The sequence below is a fragment of the Chanos chanos genome, chromosome 11 (assembly GCF_902362185.1).
Source record: "Chanos chanos chromosome 11, fChaCha1.1, whole genome shotgun sequence".
Lineage (NCBI taxonomy): Eukaryota > Metazoa > Chordata > Actinopteri > Gonorynchiformes > Chanidae > Chanos > Chanos chanos.
The window spans coordinates 15,017,616-15,033,409 of record NC_044505.1 but is presented as its reverse complement, the minus strand read 5'-3'; the positions used below and the strand labels follow the sequence as shown (position 1 = coordinate 15,033,409).

Sequence of the window (15,794 nt, the reverse complement as noted above, 5' to 3'; positions counted from 1 at the left end):
GGTTTTACGTGTAAACGAGGACAAAGTAAACCTATATTTTCCCATCTTGCATTTACTGTCTTTTTGAATACTGGAACACATTCGTGTTACTCAGTTGTGGGTTTATCATAAAACAGAGTAAGACGGGTTTATTCAGGCAGGCATATTGCCTGAGGCCAACTGCGACCGCAATCCACCTGCACAGACAACAACAGTCACTTCCGGAGAGCAAATCCACACTTATACTCCCTTGTGAGGGTTTCGCTGTCTAACCGTAAGATCGGGTCACGTCAGAGTGAGTTTTAACCACAGAAAAATTTGCGCGTGATGAGCTGACCACGCGCATCGCCCAAAAGGCGCCAGCACTGCTGGATTTAATCCACACCACGGGGCGTTCGTTGCACAGCTAGCTTTCTTGTTACGGGTTCAAAAAATATTGTAATTAAATAATTGACCTTAGGCAAATAATATGTACAATTACCCAAAGGCTACTTAATGTTAAATTAATATAGTCCAAGGCCTCATTGTGTTGCTTCTGCGACTCTCTCAATGGTACAAGTCATTATTGAGGCGCGGGCAAAAGAGAAACATTTGTTGTTTCCCTTCCACCCCGTGCAGTAGGGTCAGGCCCTTAGCAGCAGACGACAACTAACTGCAGAAAATGGCTCGTCTCCTGCATTGTTCGACTCTCAATTGTCTCTGCGTCGCCTATGAACTCTGGGACCTCAAATCTTCTGTCATCTCGCAGTATGCATTCACAATATTGCATTGTTACACATAAAGAGAAGAACGCTATGTCTTTGAGCCTGGCGCTTGAAGAAACGGTAAATACTTCTCCTCAGAAAAATGAACGAGAAACTACAGAGAGGGCCCCATTCACGTACTTAAACCATTGCAGAAGCCTACATGTTGGTACTGAAGTTCATCGGCATCAAAATGTTTTACAGGGATATTTGAGTATTTGGGGTACTCTGCTTATGCAGTAGGTCCTCCTTTTCATGCAGTGTCTAATATATATGTGGGTGAGGGCCATGTAATTCTTGTGACTGGAGATGGTCAATATGCACCCATATTGAGTGCATATTGCCCATCTAGCGATTTATGCTAGCGATAATTGCACTTATTTCAAACTGAGAGACAAAAATAAGATCTGTCGGCCCATTATTTTCAACACACTCCACTTGATGTCGAAGACACGTAAATACAGATGCGACCATTTACTGGTGTTTTGTTGTAATGACCATTTGATATGACTGAAGTGATCAAATGGCAGTAGTTTTAACGGTATTTAATTTTATGTAATTTGTAAGCGGTGAATTCCTAGTTGTTATTTTTAAAGAGATGTGTTTAGCCCTCGAGATGAAAGTCCGATTCAATTACCAAAGTTTGTAAAAGAACGCATTTCAAAAGTGGCGCGATTTTGGAATTGTACCGTTGGCCATCGTTTACCGGATTCTTGGATTTTTAGTTAAAGTTCTATTACAGTTATCCAGTTTAAGTCGTATTATAGCATTCTGCTTTACGCTATTTACTGTGTCGCTGTGGACTCAACTCCTCAACGCGCTCAAACGTGCAAATCAGAGAGAGAGAGAGAGAGAGAGAGAGAGAGAGAGAGAGAGATGGGTTGAGGGAAAAAAAAGTTTGGCTGAGAAAGTGTAACAAAAAGTGTAACAGATGTGCAGGCGCGTGTACGAGCTGCCCTGTCTAGAGAGAGAGAGAGAGAGAGAGAGAGAGAGAGAGAGAGAGAGAGAGCGGACATGAGCGCACATTGAGAGCGGCTCTTTTTTTCTAACTTTCCCCCTTAATCATTTCACGCTTCCTCTGGAGTCCCTTTTCCACCTAAAACGTTTAGTCGCAGCTCACTGAGCACTTGCAACGGCACAACAGGGAGCGGAAGGGTCGCATTATTTCAAACCACAACTCACCAAAAACCTCCACAACACAAAAAAGAAAGTGAAAAAAAGACAGAGGGAGGATATAGGACCAGAAAAGTTTTTTTTTCTTTTTCCTTTTTTTTTCTCCTGGCTCATCCCCTTGTTCAAGCTCCAGCGCCAAGCAAGGACATGGACCAAAAGGGTCCACCACTGCGGATTGGACGGTCAGGTATGGCCTTTATTTTCTGTTCAGTTACTAACCCCGTAATTTTTGACTAAAGCTGTCTAAAAAACAAAAAGAAAAGGATGAATTGCACAACGTATGTCATGCTCAGAACCGTAAGCTGCAGTTTTGTTTCGACTCATATGCCCTCTTTTAAGGAGTCTCCATTTGGTGACATTCTTCATTTACATACACGTTTAAGTAAGTTTTTAAAGTCATTTTTAAAACTATTTTTTTATGAAGTTATTAAGTTTCTGTCCTTTTCTGAGTACTTCAAAACACTTTCCTGGGAGTTTGGTAAATGTTTAAGCTTGTTTGAGATTCGCTGAGATTCAGCTGACATAAGAGGTCAGGGCAGTTGTGACAGTATCACTATCTGAGTGATTTGAATAATGTTTCATTCGAAGACGTAATGTAAACATGTCTATATATTTATGTCGGTGAAAACAGTAGTTCTGTAGAGCTTTTTAAAAGCTTCTTTGAGGTCTGTGTTCGGCTGTTGGCCTGTAATCTTGAAGGGTTGCTTGAGACCACAGTAGTAAGAGCAAGACTTTCGGATATCTCGGTATGAAACTAACAAGAAACTGCATGTGTGGTAGAAACCATTGTGTTTAACAAGAGGCGTTAGCTTTCGAAAAGTGATGAAGTACACTCATTCTTAGCTTTTAAACCAAACAGAGCTGTTCAACGTTTCACATTGCCGAGCAATCGCCTTTATGAACATCTCAAGAATCTTCAAGTCAAACACAGAAAAGGAAATCGAAGACCATCGCCGCTTGTGTTGTGCGCAGAAACAGTAGCCTAATCGATCGACAGCGATGAAAAAGACCTACTGTTGCCTACTTATCTACCCGATTGTTGTTCAACATGGAAATAACCATGTAGGCCCAGGTTTATACAGAGACCAAAACGTCTTCAAAATTTCCCGGTCAGAAGTCAGAAGTCAAAAGAACCTAGGTATTACGAATGTTTAATTAATTGAACATGCTGCATTCAACTCAAGTGGCAGTTGCACTTTTATTTAAATAGACACACACGTGTATGCACACACGCCCATACAACTTAATACTCGTTAACTTCTCTTGAGAAGACGTCTCTAATATGCAAGTTTTTGACCTTGACAGCATACGTTAATGTAATCTCGTTTTTTCCTGAAACACTATAAACAAAAATGAAAAGAATAAATGAAGTTAAAAAGTGGAGAAAATGAAAAAGAAATTTGTGTACTTGAAAAGATTTCTGTTCACTATTCTGCAGTCTCTAACGTCCACATCCCTTCATGCAACAAGTAGGCTAACGAAGCAAAGGGCCATAGTGACCTTGAATGACTTGCATCATGTAGGTTTCATTTCCGTTGTGGCCTAGCAGTGGACAGTCTACATAAGAATTCAGATTTAGCTACAAAAGGACACAGACTCATCTCCTAGTTTCATTTATTTCGTTAGTGCCTTGTATAATTTCCTGTAGATCATTATATATTTAGTGTCGCATTGTTACCCGAAAAGAGAAGAGAGTCAGTTTGTGTGGTAACTATAATATGTGGACCACTAAATATACACCATGCAAAACTTTTTGAATGCTGTGCTATTTTAAAGAACCCGCCCAGTTGCAAATGTTGTCCTGAAACTGTAATCTTTCGTTTGTAACTCAGCTTTCAATATCTCGCCATTTGGGAGCTGAAAGTTGTTTTATGGTCTGAAATACTGTATAGAGAACAAGAAAGTGATAAAGCTATTGCTTGTTATGTAGTGTTATGAAATAAATATAAAAGATTACGTATATCAAGCACTGTTAACATCACATGCTAATGATTTTTTTTCTAACACTTTCATAAAACTGCGCATAGGCCTAGCGCATGCCACCTGAAGGAACTCGACAACAGACTGACTTAACCGAAACCTCCTACCTACCCATCTGATGTAGATTTAGTACATTACCTCACCTTCATATTGACGTGTCTCTTCAACACGGCCATGCTTTGTATAACATTGTTTTAGACGTTCTTTTATTTTCAGAAACAGTGACTCCCCGAGCCATCTTGAGTGTGGTTGCGTATGTGTGCAGTGCTACTCCTCTAAGAAATTATAAGAGTATTATAGGTGGTTTCCCTTCGTACGTCATCAAAAGCCTCATTAATTTATACCTTTTTTCTGGAGTCAAGGTTGGTCCAAATATTCGTTAATCGCTTCAGGGCTAGCTGATGGACAGCACCCTCAGGGTTGCCCCCCCCCCCCCCCCCGCCCGCCCATCTCCTCTCGAGTGCACGTCACCCGTCTGCGCCTGTGACCCGTGAAATAATTTATAGAATTGTTTACTTGCAGCTCGCGCTCATGACTCTTGCACTGTCAGAGGCAGTCTATTCAGCAGCACGCGCTGGTCTCTTTGCGCTCTGTGGATGCTGCACGGACGTATAACAGGAAGGGAAGAAGGGCGGAGGAGGGATGCCATACCAAACTTGATGGTGTTACTCGTCGGAAAAGAGATAATGCTAACATTCATGCCTATAATTCTACAAATGAAAATGGCGGTCTTCCTCATTATCATCGCCACAGACGTAGGGCTGCATACTTATAAAATAAATGCTTTTTGGCCTTTTGAGGCACTGGGAATATAAAAACAGGATCAATTTCTCCAAATTCCTCCCTTGCGTGGTGGTGAGCCATAGTGAAAGGAATAACGCTCTGGCCCAAACTCATTTCTGTTGTCATAAATCTTATTTTACCCGCACTTCTGGATATAAATGTCTTAGAAGGGTTTTATATTTAAAAACATAGTGGCTTTTTAGTCAGAATCGAGTATCAAAACCTGTGATCTATGGACTAAACACACAAAATATCACATATCATTCGAGGTTATATGCTTTTTTTTGAGTATGGGCATTTCATCCTGCATTTATATCATGACTTCTATCATGGTGCACGCAAATACTTTGCTGGTTCTTAACTGGAGTCCATGCAAATGCCTTATTGGTTCAAGTGCCAATAGTTCAGAGGCTTCCAAGTGTTCTTACTGAATAGAGAACTATGATGATACATTTTGTACATTAGCCCGTATAAACTCTGACGCATACCTCTTCTGTTGTTAATCTAATGTAAAGGATAACGTGTACGTGTTTGCGGAAATGCGTATCCTCTGACATTACGTCATTTATCAAAGAATTGCCTCCGAACGTCCACTTTTTTTTCGTTCTTCACTTATAATAATATAATTTGAGAAATCACAATATCATGGCATTTTTCTGTATTTAAGTTTGACTTTCAAATTTCTACAAATGTAAAAGTAAAAATTACTTTTACTTTACTTAAATCGGCGAATATTTCGACTGTGAAAACAACCCTCTCTTGATTTCTAATAGAACAGATCTACTGGTTGGTAAATTTGTTGAAACATTTTGGCCTGTTCTCATTAGCTGCGTGAGACTTCGCAAGTCAACTTCACAGCCAATACACACTATTTATTATTTGTTTTTTTTTTTTCAAATGATGCCTAACTTAAGAGATATGGGTTTCTCATTAGACGTACAATCATAAGGCGTGTAATATGTCTCGCCGCAGACTTCACATGGGCGATTAATCTTTCAGCTTCCGCATGGCCTCGCCCGCTGCTAAAAACCAAAGTGACGTTTCTTCATCGTTGCTGAATTCGCCTTCCAAATAATTATCACTCTTCCAAATTCTCTCAAAGAGTTAAAAAACGCCCAAATGCGCGAGAGCGCACCAACTCAGTAATGAATTATGGTAATGAATTTGGACTACGGGATTAAGTGCTTCATATCCTGATGGAAGTTTTCTCCGAATTCCAGGGCCTGCAGCAACAACAATTTGTATACATGATTGGTTGAATTTAAGTTTTAATTGCCTGCGTATTTAATTTGCAAATCGAATACGGGATAAAGGCAGCAATTTTGTTTTGGGAAACTACTTTCAAACAATTAGAGATTAGACTTCGACGGAGCTGACTGTGTGATTGAAAACAATACTTTTGTTTGGGAGAAGAAGACGTTCATTAGCCTCGAAATACACTGCAAAATGCTATCATGAAATAAGCTGCCACGTTAAATGATACACAGCTAGTTGGAGTGTGATTGAAGTCTCTTTCTCTCACACACACACACGCACTGTAGAATATCTCATGACCAGATTAACATTTAAGGGCCAGACTGCATAGGATCAGATGAGTTATATCTACACAAATAATGTTTTTAGTGGTTATTAAAAAACAAATACATAACTGAATATGATTTATCCTCAGCCCGCCATTTAACCAAATGCCACAAAAACCTTCCAAGACAGACAGAAACCGATAATAAACTGCTCCAAGAAAAAAAATCGAGACGCTGTAAAACCAAGTGTTTTGTTTCAGAACATATAAGCATTGTTTTTTTCGCCCATATCTTAAACTGAAAGAACTGACACGCCAAAATGTATTAACCGTGAATTCATTGTTTAGAGCAGCCTAATTTCAAACATTTTTTTTGTCAGATTTAGATTTATATCAGCTGTGTAATGTAACCATTAATGTTGTAACTGTCGTATTTCTCCATTTTGATTTTAGTCACCTGGCCTTAGCGTGCCAACTTGAGAGCGCCCTTTGACTGGCGCGTGGACCTGTATGTATGAGAGCGGGCGATGCTACCCGAGCTCAAAGCGTGATGCTCGCCCCCTCGTGGTCCCTGCGGCGCACGCACCGCTGGAGTTGCAGATCTCCCCTGAGAGAATGAAACTCGTGCGTTGCAGAGCAGAGACTGGATTCATTTATTAATTCCTCTGTATTTAAAACAGTATTTAAGCCTATCACAAAGACAGAAAACTCCTCTGACATTAGAGTTGGTCAATTAAATCTCAAATGTAAAACTGCTGATTCCTGAAAAGGAAGCAAATCTATAGCCTTGCTTTTCTTTAATGAACCTCGATTCCTCCTTTAGGAATCGCCTGAATTTGAACTGTGTTATAGTTTGGCATAGTGTCCTTTTCCAAAGACGGCACGCAAACCTACAAATATTAACCTTAATGGAAAAAAATCTCTGGCTTTTGGCAAAATGTTGCTATTAAGCGTGTGAATTTTTAAGCTGTTGATCATATATATCGCGTCGACTTACGATATAACTGAACTTAAATTTGGAAAGGCCCATATTATTTCATTATTTTACAATAGATCATGCACAAAATGGTATTTTCTGGTCAATACTGACAAAATACAAGTATTTCCAAATTAGTGATTCCGAACATGGGAAATACTACTCACTGTAACACAAATGTCAGGTTCTTCACATTTGAAATTAGACTTACTTTTACGATTACTTTCGAACAAATCAATCGAGGAATATGTCAGCAAAGTCCTTGTGTTACACTGAGTTGTGACATTCAAAGTTTAACCGTCATAATCATCTTCCCCGTCATCAACAGTTAGAACAACCGTTACAGTTTAACGTCAGTGAAGCCAGAAAATTTCTTTTTTCCACCACTATCAGCACCAGCACGGTGAGGGGATGGGAGCTACCGTTAGTACAGGCACACAAACTGAAGTAAATGAGATAAAAATCTCGTTTAATTCATACAAAGAATGCTATCCTACACAGAATGTAACTGTTTTTTTTCCTCTGCACCTCTATGGCTGGAACGCTCTGACATACCACCGTGTCATACAGATATGGCAAGGGGTACGATTTGGGTTCTCGATTAAGTGAAAAGGCAGAAGTTTAGCTTCGAATAGCAATTTCATGCTACGCCATGAACTATTCATTTTTCCCTTATACAAGTAAATGCTGTTCTTGTAAATTAATGCTGTGATAATCTTTTCAACTCTGTTTTTGAGCGTATGATTGACTTTCTCTTACCGCATGGCTGCTATTTAAACGTAATTAATTTGCTAGGGCTAAAAAGGGATACATAGCCATTCGGTTTAAATCTTTCAGCTCATTTTCATATAGTTTAAGATTTCACTTTGTGAAAGCACGGTCTTCCAAAAGACGGGTTTATTCTGCTGTTCAGTGGAAGCTCCACATTGTGTGTATGACGGTTAATTAATTAATTAATCCAGTGATTAATGAATTAACAATTTGATATATACACGAATGAATTAAGTACAAATTGATATAAAAGCAGCCTTTTTTTTACTCGCATAATTGAAATTAAACTTAAGATCATCGACGGCAGAAAATCTGCTGCAAGTCGAGACCTTCCATTTGTCAGTGGACACTTAGGGTAGCACGTCACTCGCACACAAGGCTGATGAGAGCCAATCAGTAGAGTCCCCGCCTGAGCGCAACTCTGGGTGGTTGAGTTAGTCGAAGCGCGGAGTTGTGATTGGCAGGCTGCGTCTGACTGACAGCAGGGCCCAGGCGTAGTGGTAGGTCCAGGGCGCTGTAGCTTTGGCGCTGTCCACACGAGAGCAGGTTCTGAAACGCGCCGTGCGCTCGCTCTGTGCTTGCACGGCAAGGACTTGAGGCGCAAGGTACACCGTACAGCAGCTCACCAGAGCCCGTACTCCCATTACCGGAGCATTCACGTAAAAGGAAAACCATCTGGAGGATTTAAATTCATCTTCTCTCACGGTGACTAACGGACATTCCACCACAAACACGCAGCACTCGGGCTTTCAGAGGAATTTTATCCAGGTTCAAGCAACTACAGAGAAAAGTGAACTTGATGTAGCCGAAAAGAAAGGATAACATTTTTCAAGTTCCTATCGACACTTCATCATATTTGTGCTACCCGTTTTTATATTTATTTTTTGACAGACGCTTTAATTGTGGCCTTTTAAAATGTACATTTTGCTTTTCTACAGTTAAATTCTCATTCCTCTTTTGAGGACATTTGCGCTAATGGAGTTATCTATGTATTTTTCAGACGAGAAAAACTGAGGAAATGTTTTTTGTGCACGCGTTCCAGGTAAAGATGTTCTTATTAAGTAAAATCTGATATCTTGGATTTATAGCGATTTTTTATCCTCATGGAAACGGTGAGGATTGTGCAGGGGTTTTACTAAATAGCAAAGACCGGGTCACGGTTAGTAGCATTTCGACACAACCATCCCGTGGTTACTCTCCTAGTCTTTAGTCACAGTTCACGGGTCACGGTCAGTGGAGCGAGAAGTCGAGGATTCCGTGGTTTAGAAACGAGATCCACATACGAATTGATGAATTTACGGACAGATTTAAATGAACTTTTACTGTTTTGAACATTAATTTATATCTCCTTGGACTTTTTAGGACTTCTCTCTTATTTTAAATTTGTCGCTCAAACGTGTCCCGTTGAAAGGATTGGTGTCAGTTTTTTTTTCTTTTTTTCTTAAACGTGGGGCCGCTTTTGCAGCGCTTTCATTGAGGACGGTAATGTCCCAAGGAGAGAACCCCTATGACTATTCTGAATATAGCTTAACTGTAACATCCGTGAAAACAATTTTTTGTTTGTAAATTTGGCTATTTATTTAGTTTTCACCATTATTTTTTTTAAATTTTTTTTATTTATTTTTTGACCACGCATAGGTCGAATCCTGCGTTAACAGACCAAAGTTTAATTTGGGCCTTTTGAGAAAGTGGTTCACGTTTAGGTTGCTCGAGAGGACAAAATCAAGAAACAAAATTACGCACAAACCTTTATCGTCGCGTGAGAGAGACACACTAAGAGGGCCTCGAGAAAACCTTTTACCCTTGAGGGCCTCCTTGCCTCTGCCGCGAGACCTAACCGATGGAAATCCACTGCAAACACGACCCGTTCGCAGCAATGCACAGTAAGTTTTCACACCGAACTCTCTGATCTAGTGTCTAGTATTTATGTATAATGGTTTGGCTAGGTAATCTGTGACAGAAACCTTCATTTTGCTGCTTTTAAAGAACAGTGAACTTTTGAAACGAAAAAAAGAAGCAGTTTGCCCAAAGTTAGACACTTTCATTGACAAACTTTTCTGTCTTGTAACTGTAGTATAGTCCTCTGTTTTTTTCTGTTTTGGTGTGTACATGGTCTGATTTGGTTGTGGTGATGTGTCGGGTTGTAATTTTGCCGATGTGTTGTCCTTGTGTGATGGTGAGTGCTCCAGGGCTGGTTGCCTCTTGTTAGTCTGTGTCCCGGGGGATGGGGGGAAGAGACAGCGGCCAAGGGCAACAAGGCAGCGGACAAAAAATCTGAACTTGACCCGTGGTAGAGAGAACAACACGCATCTAACTCGAAACTCAAAGGTGTATCTGTAAATATCCGGTTAATAATTCAGTAAACAGCCCTGTGAGGAGAGTTGAATCACAGAGTGAGTTGATCTATCATCGAGAAACTTGTTCATTCATTCGTAACATGGCGGGCATGTGTCCCACAGGGTACCAGAGACTAAGGCCCTCTCTCACTTTCCCTCTCTTTCTCTTTTTCTCAGTTTTCCTTTCTGTCGTTTTTCTTTGAAACAGCACTAATATCTTATTGGAATGCGGTTTCCTGCACGGAAATACAGTTTATTGTTATTTATTTTTTATTGCTTATGGTTTATGTGGCATGCCTTCTATAAATTATTACAACGCTAATTGTGAGGAATACAGGCCAACGGATTAAAAGTTTTAATAATAATAATAATAATAATAATAATAATAATAATAATAATATCATTGTTATTGTTGTTGTAGTCGTCGGTTGATGCACATTTTTGTGACCTTTACTTGATTTCCTGGTTTATACTGATTGAAACTGATGATTTACTCTTTCTTTGCCAGAAATTCTTTGCAGTTGAGTCACCTGTCAATCATCCATCACATATACAATTGTGGAATCTCTCCACTCTCTCACTCCAGCCTCCCTCTCTTTCTCTCTTCCTCTGACTCCCTCCCCCTTATCGTTGAATAAAACCTCACGAGCTGAGCCAACACACACACACACACACACACACACACACACACACACACATACACACACACACTGCTATGTGAAATGACATCTTTTCGCACGGTGAATGAGACGCTGGATTAGACGTACACATTTGAAAAGCTAGAACGAATCCCGTTTCCTCACCGACACAATCTCTCTCATTCCCCCAACACAATCCACATCCAGGAGACGAGCGAAGAATCTTTAAAACGATTACACCAAAAATGTCAAACGGTCCACGAAAGCTTGAAGAATTTACTGTGACGCTGAACTATATGGCTGGTTTTGAAAAGAAATTATACTGGTATGAGTGAGTGAGCCTCGGAGCGTGCGCGGGTAAGCGCGTGCATATATGTGTGTGTGTGTGTGTGTGTGTGTGTGTGGGTGGGTGGGGGTGGGGGGTCGTGTGTGTGTATGTGTTTGTGTGTGTATGTGTGTGAGAGAGAAAGGAAAAATACAAATCAGAGAGGAGAAAAGAGAAAGTTTATAACTGTTTCAGTGACAATATTAAAAGAACAAAAATTCATTCGATAGAGGAAATAATCTCGATAAGATTAGTGATATGGATTGTAGGAGTCTTGAAGGTTCAGATATTTCCACCGCCGGCCGACTGGTTAAATAGAGCTATAAGTAACAAATGTCCATTAACATTACCTTTCTGCCAATGTTATACGAATTGTGTTGTTCATCTTTTATTTTTCAGCTATCATTAACAGTCTGAATGCCGATGTTTTTCACTTTATATTAAGTGAGTAAGAAAATTATAATTTTAAAAATCTGTCTCATTATTGTGGTCCCCTGTGATCGGAACATAAACGAAATTGTGTGGACACGAGAAACGCAAAATTTTCCATTGTCAATTTCGTTTTTTAAAATGAACTTGCAAAGTAGACTTCAAACAATTTCGCTATTTTATGACAGGGTTAACCATTAAAACGGAGTATACAAATTTCATACTTTAAAATAGTTTTTAAATATCGTGACTACATTAAAAAAGCAGAGAAGGTGATAAATTAAACAATTTAGTAATGGTCAGAGAACCTATCTGCAGTAATGGATCTGCAGTAATGGAGTACAATGGCCCTACTTGTAAATAATAACGATAAAAATAATAATAAAAATAATAATATTAATAATAATAATAATTGCGCACATTGTTACCATGACAAGCAAATATATTATGGATAAAGTCAGCAAAGTTGATTTATGTTAAGAGGTAAACAAAAAAAAAATGAAGTTGAGATATATCTAAAAATGCACAAACTTATTCCGAAAGTCACTCATTTTAACTAATCATAGGCTATTACGTATGGACAATGGTTTGTCCTGAAAAGACTATTAAAAACAACAAACCTAATTCAGAAACTCTGAGTTCTTTTAAATCGTCGATATAAATCAATGTTCGTTTATTTCTGCTGCTAAGCTTTCAAGCAGTCCTTTTTTTCGCGTGATCCGTTTTTTTTTAATCTACGTGTCTGTTTGTCTGCTTTCAAAGCGGAGCCACATTTCACTTTCTTGTCTCCTATTTTCCCCTATTTTCGAAAGCATTAATCGGAAGCCATCCCACAAACCCTGAAAGTGCGGCCTCCACGCGCAGAGATAAAAGATCGTAATGGAACAGGGTCGCTTAATCGAGCTTATGTTCTGGATGGAGGAGCATGAATGTCTTTTAGCCGCGCGCGGTATTTCCGAAAGGAAACTGCCACTAAATCAATCCAAGCTGCAGGAACGCTTCGATTTATAAGCCTACCATATTAAAAAAAACAGTGAAAACTATAGATCACATCGCAACGACGATTCCTCAGTAATTCCAGCTCTCTCTTTCTCTCTCTCTCTCTCTCTCTCTCTCTCTCATATCTACAATTGCTGTTGGAAAATATATTGAAATCACAGACTACAGCTAGTGAATTCAGATATGTTGAGGTTTGTTAGTTTGTTTTACTCTTATACTGACCAAACCTTGTGTTTTTGTAATACTTTTTTAATCCTGTTAAAATACCTTTCATCCTTATCAAATGGCCTGTTCTAAGGGGGAGCTTGGGGGGGGGGGCTTGAGGGGGGGTTCCTCATGCCCCTCCTAGAAATGCTCAACGAAACACAAAAACACTCTGAATTAAACATTTCTTTTTTAACATTTCTCTAGACATTGTCTTTCTATTATTTCGATGCTGATTGGACGGTGTGGTCATGGACAACTCTGGGACGGTGCCAAAAGGCTTGTCGTTGTTGTTTGGCTCTTCTGTTTCGACTCTTCTCTTTCAGCGTCTCTCATGGTATCGCTTTTCGTGTTCTCACAGAATCGGGTTACCTTTGAACCAATGTTGTACCAAAATAACTCGATAACCTTAAACCTGGATTAAACATAGGAAACATTGTTAATAGGCTCTGAACTACACACATGACTGAAAAATTGCCAGATGAAAAAAAAAAAAAAAAAAAAAAAGCATTGACGTCCAACGTAAATCTGTGTTTTCCCTCCCAGTCAAACCAGTCCAGCGCCCGGCCTGGTGTGACGATGCTCTGTGCTCATTTTAGCATCGCTGACCCCCGGCCCCTACACGGCTGTGTCCGGAACACAGTCTCAACGTCTCACTGCCCCGTTATTTCTTCTCTACTTTTCAAAACAACAAAATAAGCCAAAAACAACAAAAGAAGAAAAAGTCACCGTTTTCCAAAGCGGTCGCTGACGGAATGGAACGTCAGTCGAAAACGCGGTAGAAACAATGGTTCTGAGCAGGACCACAGAGGTTCTGAGCAGGACCACAGATAGCCTGGTGGGTAGAGACCCTGGAGTGGTTGATGGAGGGGGTGCTGGTTCAAGTCTACAGTGGAGCGTCTGTGGATTTTAAACACAGATCTACGTTCAACTCTGGGGCACAGGGCTCATTGCCCTAGCACAACATGACGCTTTTGGCATTTCTGATTTAAACTAGGTTTAATATGTCCCCTTGTAGCCCTTAAGGTGTACATGCAAGCTTGACATTTTGCTGTACCTGGACTTGTGTTGATTAACTTTTGGTTTGTGGGTAAGGGACATCAGAGGTTTTGCTCTATGTGCAGTGAGGACTGCTGGTGGGTCTACGCTGGGGTGACAGAGAAAGCATTGGGAACTGTCAATCAACCTAATGAACGCGACCACTGACTAATCAATCAAAACGATTGACTCTCCAACTACATCATCGTGTCACAGAGTGAGTCTGGTTACGGCAGAGTCACACCGGCCCGAGAGACGGAGAGAGAGAGGGGGATGGAGGGAGAGAGGGAGAGAGAGAGAGAGAGGGGGATGGAGGGAGAGAGGGATGGAGAGAGAGAGGGATGGAGAGAGAGAGGGAGAGAGAGAGAGAGAGGGGGATGGAGGGAGAGAGGGATGGAGAGAGAGAGGGATGGAGAGAGAGAGGGAGAGAGAGAGAGAGAGGGGGATGGAGGGAGAGAGGGATGGAGAGAGAGAGGGATGGAGAGAGAGAGGGAGAGAGAGAGAGAGAGAGGGATGGGGAAAAAAGTGGCCCAAGGAACAACGTGAAAAGAGAAAAAATGGAAAGACAAAAAGAGTGAGAAGAGAGAGATGGAAAGAGAGGAAGAGGAAAGGAAGAAAGGGGTAGAGAGAAATGTGAGAGAGAGAGAGAGAGGGAGAGAGAGAGAGAGAGAGGGGAAGAGAGAGAGAGAGAGAGAGAGAGAGAGAGAGAGAGAGAGAGAGAGATGGTTTGAGAAACAATGTGTGTGTGAGAGAGACAGAGCATCATTGTTTTGCTAAACATTTACAAAAACACATTTGTTTTAAAATAGTTTTTTATTCATTTTTCCCCTCAAAGCCTAAATCTCTGGATCATCCGTATGGGAATAAAACGGACTTCCATTATTCCAGTCTTTTTTTTATTCTTCTTTTTTCTGGTTTGTTTTGTCGGGGAGGCAGTGAGTATTGTTCAACATTCCTGCTGAGCGTATATTTAAGATCAATTACCCCTGTAGCCAAGATTAAGTCAAAGCCCCCCTTTTTAGTCAGTGTGGTGTGTGTGTGTGTGTTTGTATGTGTGTGTGTGTGTGTGTTTCTCTCTGAAGCAATCACTATGTTAATATGGTGGAGTAACTGGATTATCATATGGACTCCAGCACGAGAATATTTTACTAAACACACACACACACACACACACAGCATGGATGGAATACATCTATTGCATACGGTGTTGCTGTTATATTGTTGTGTTGCACATATGAGATGTCCATTCAATGGGAGAAATGTATGGGGTGATTCAGTCTCACACCGACGCCATACCGTGTGCGTATATTTTTTAAGCACCGTATCTGGCTGAGCGATGTGGCCATATAGCGTAGTGTATAAGCATTTCATTTTTGGTTTCAAATGGCTGTGCACTTGTGCCACGGAACAAAACACTAGACGCTGGAACAAGGTATCCTGTGCTGTCGTGTAAGGAGGCTACAGGTGATTACAGCTCTGACCACTGGGGGTAGATTTCAAATGTGAAGAGTGGCAAGAAAACTATAGTGATGTAACCCCGGGGTCAAATACACACACACACACACACACACACACACACACACACACACACACATACACACACACGGAATAAGAAATAAACGTTTTGAACATGTTCAGTCAAATCACTCCACACTCACTTTTTCTCCTCCATTTTCCAACAAGAGTTTGAGCAGTCTCTCTCTCTCTCTCTCTCTCCCTCCCTCTCTCTCTCTCTCTCCTTCTCTCTCTGTCTCTCTTTGTCTGTCCGCAGGACACGGAGGGGTGAATCAGTTAGGAGGGGTGTTCGTGAACGGCCGTCCCCTGCCGGACGTGGTGAGACAGAGGATAGTGGAGCTGGCCCATCAGGGCGTCAGACCCTGTGACATCTCAAGACAACTCAG

General features: G+C 40.7%; 1 protein-coding gene across 1 annotated transcript in view; it reads left to right on the top strand.

Moving 5' to 3' along the window:
• The first annotated feature begins 9,764 nt into the window (after window positions 1-9,764).
• pax5 (paired box 5) overlaps window positions 9,765-15,794 on the top strand; it is a 33,137-nt gene continuing 27,107 nt past the window's right edge. The window contains exons 1-2 of the mRNA XM_030787947.1: window positions 9,765-9,807; window positions 15,665-15,794. The exon at window positions 15,665-15,794 is cut by the window's right edge and continues 36 nt beyond it. Of these exons, the coding sequence (XP_030643807.1) occupies window positions 9,765-9,807; window positions 15,665-15,794 (173 nt within the window). The remainder of the gene's footprint in view (window positions 9,808-15,664) is intronic.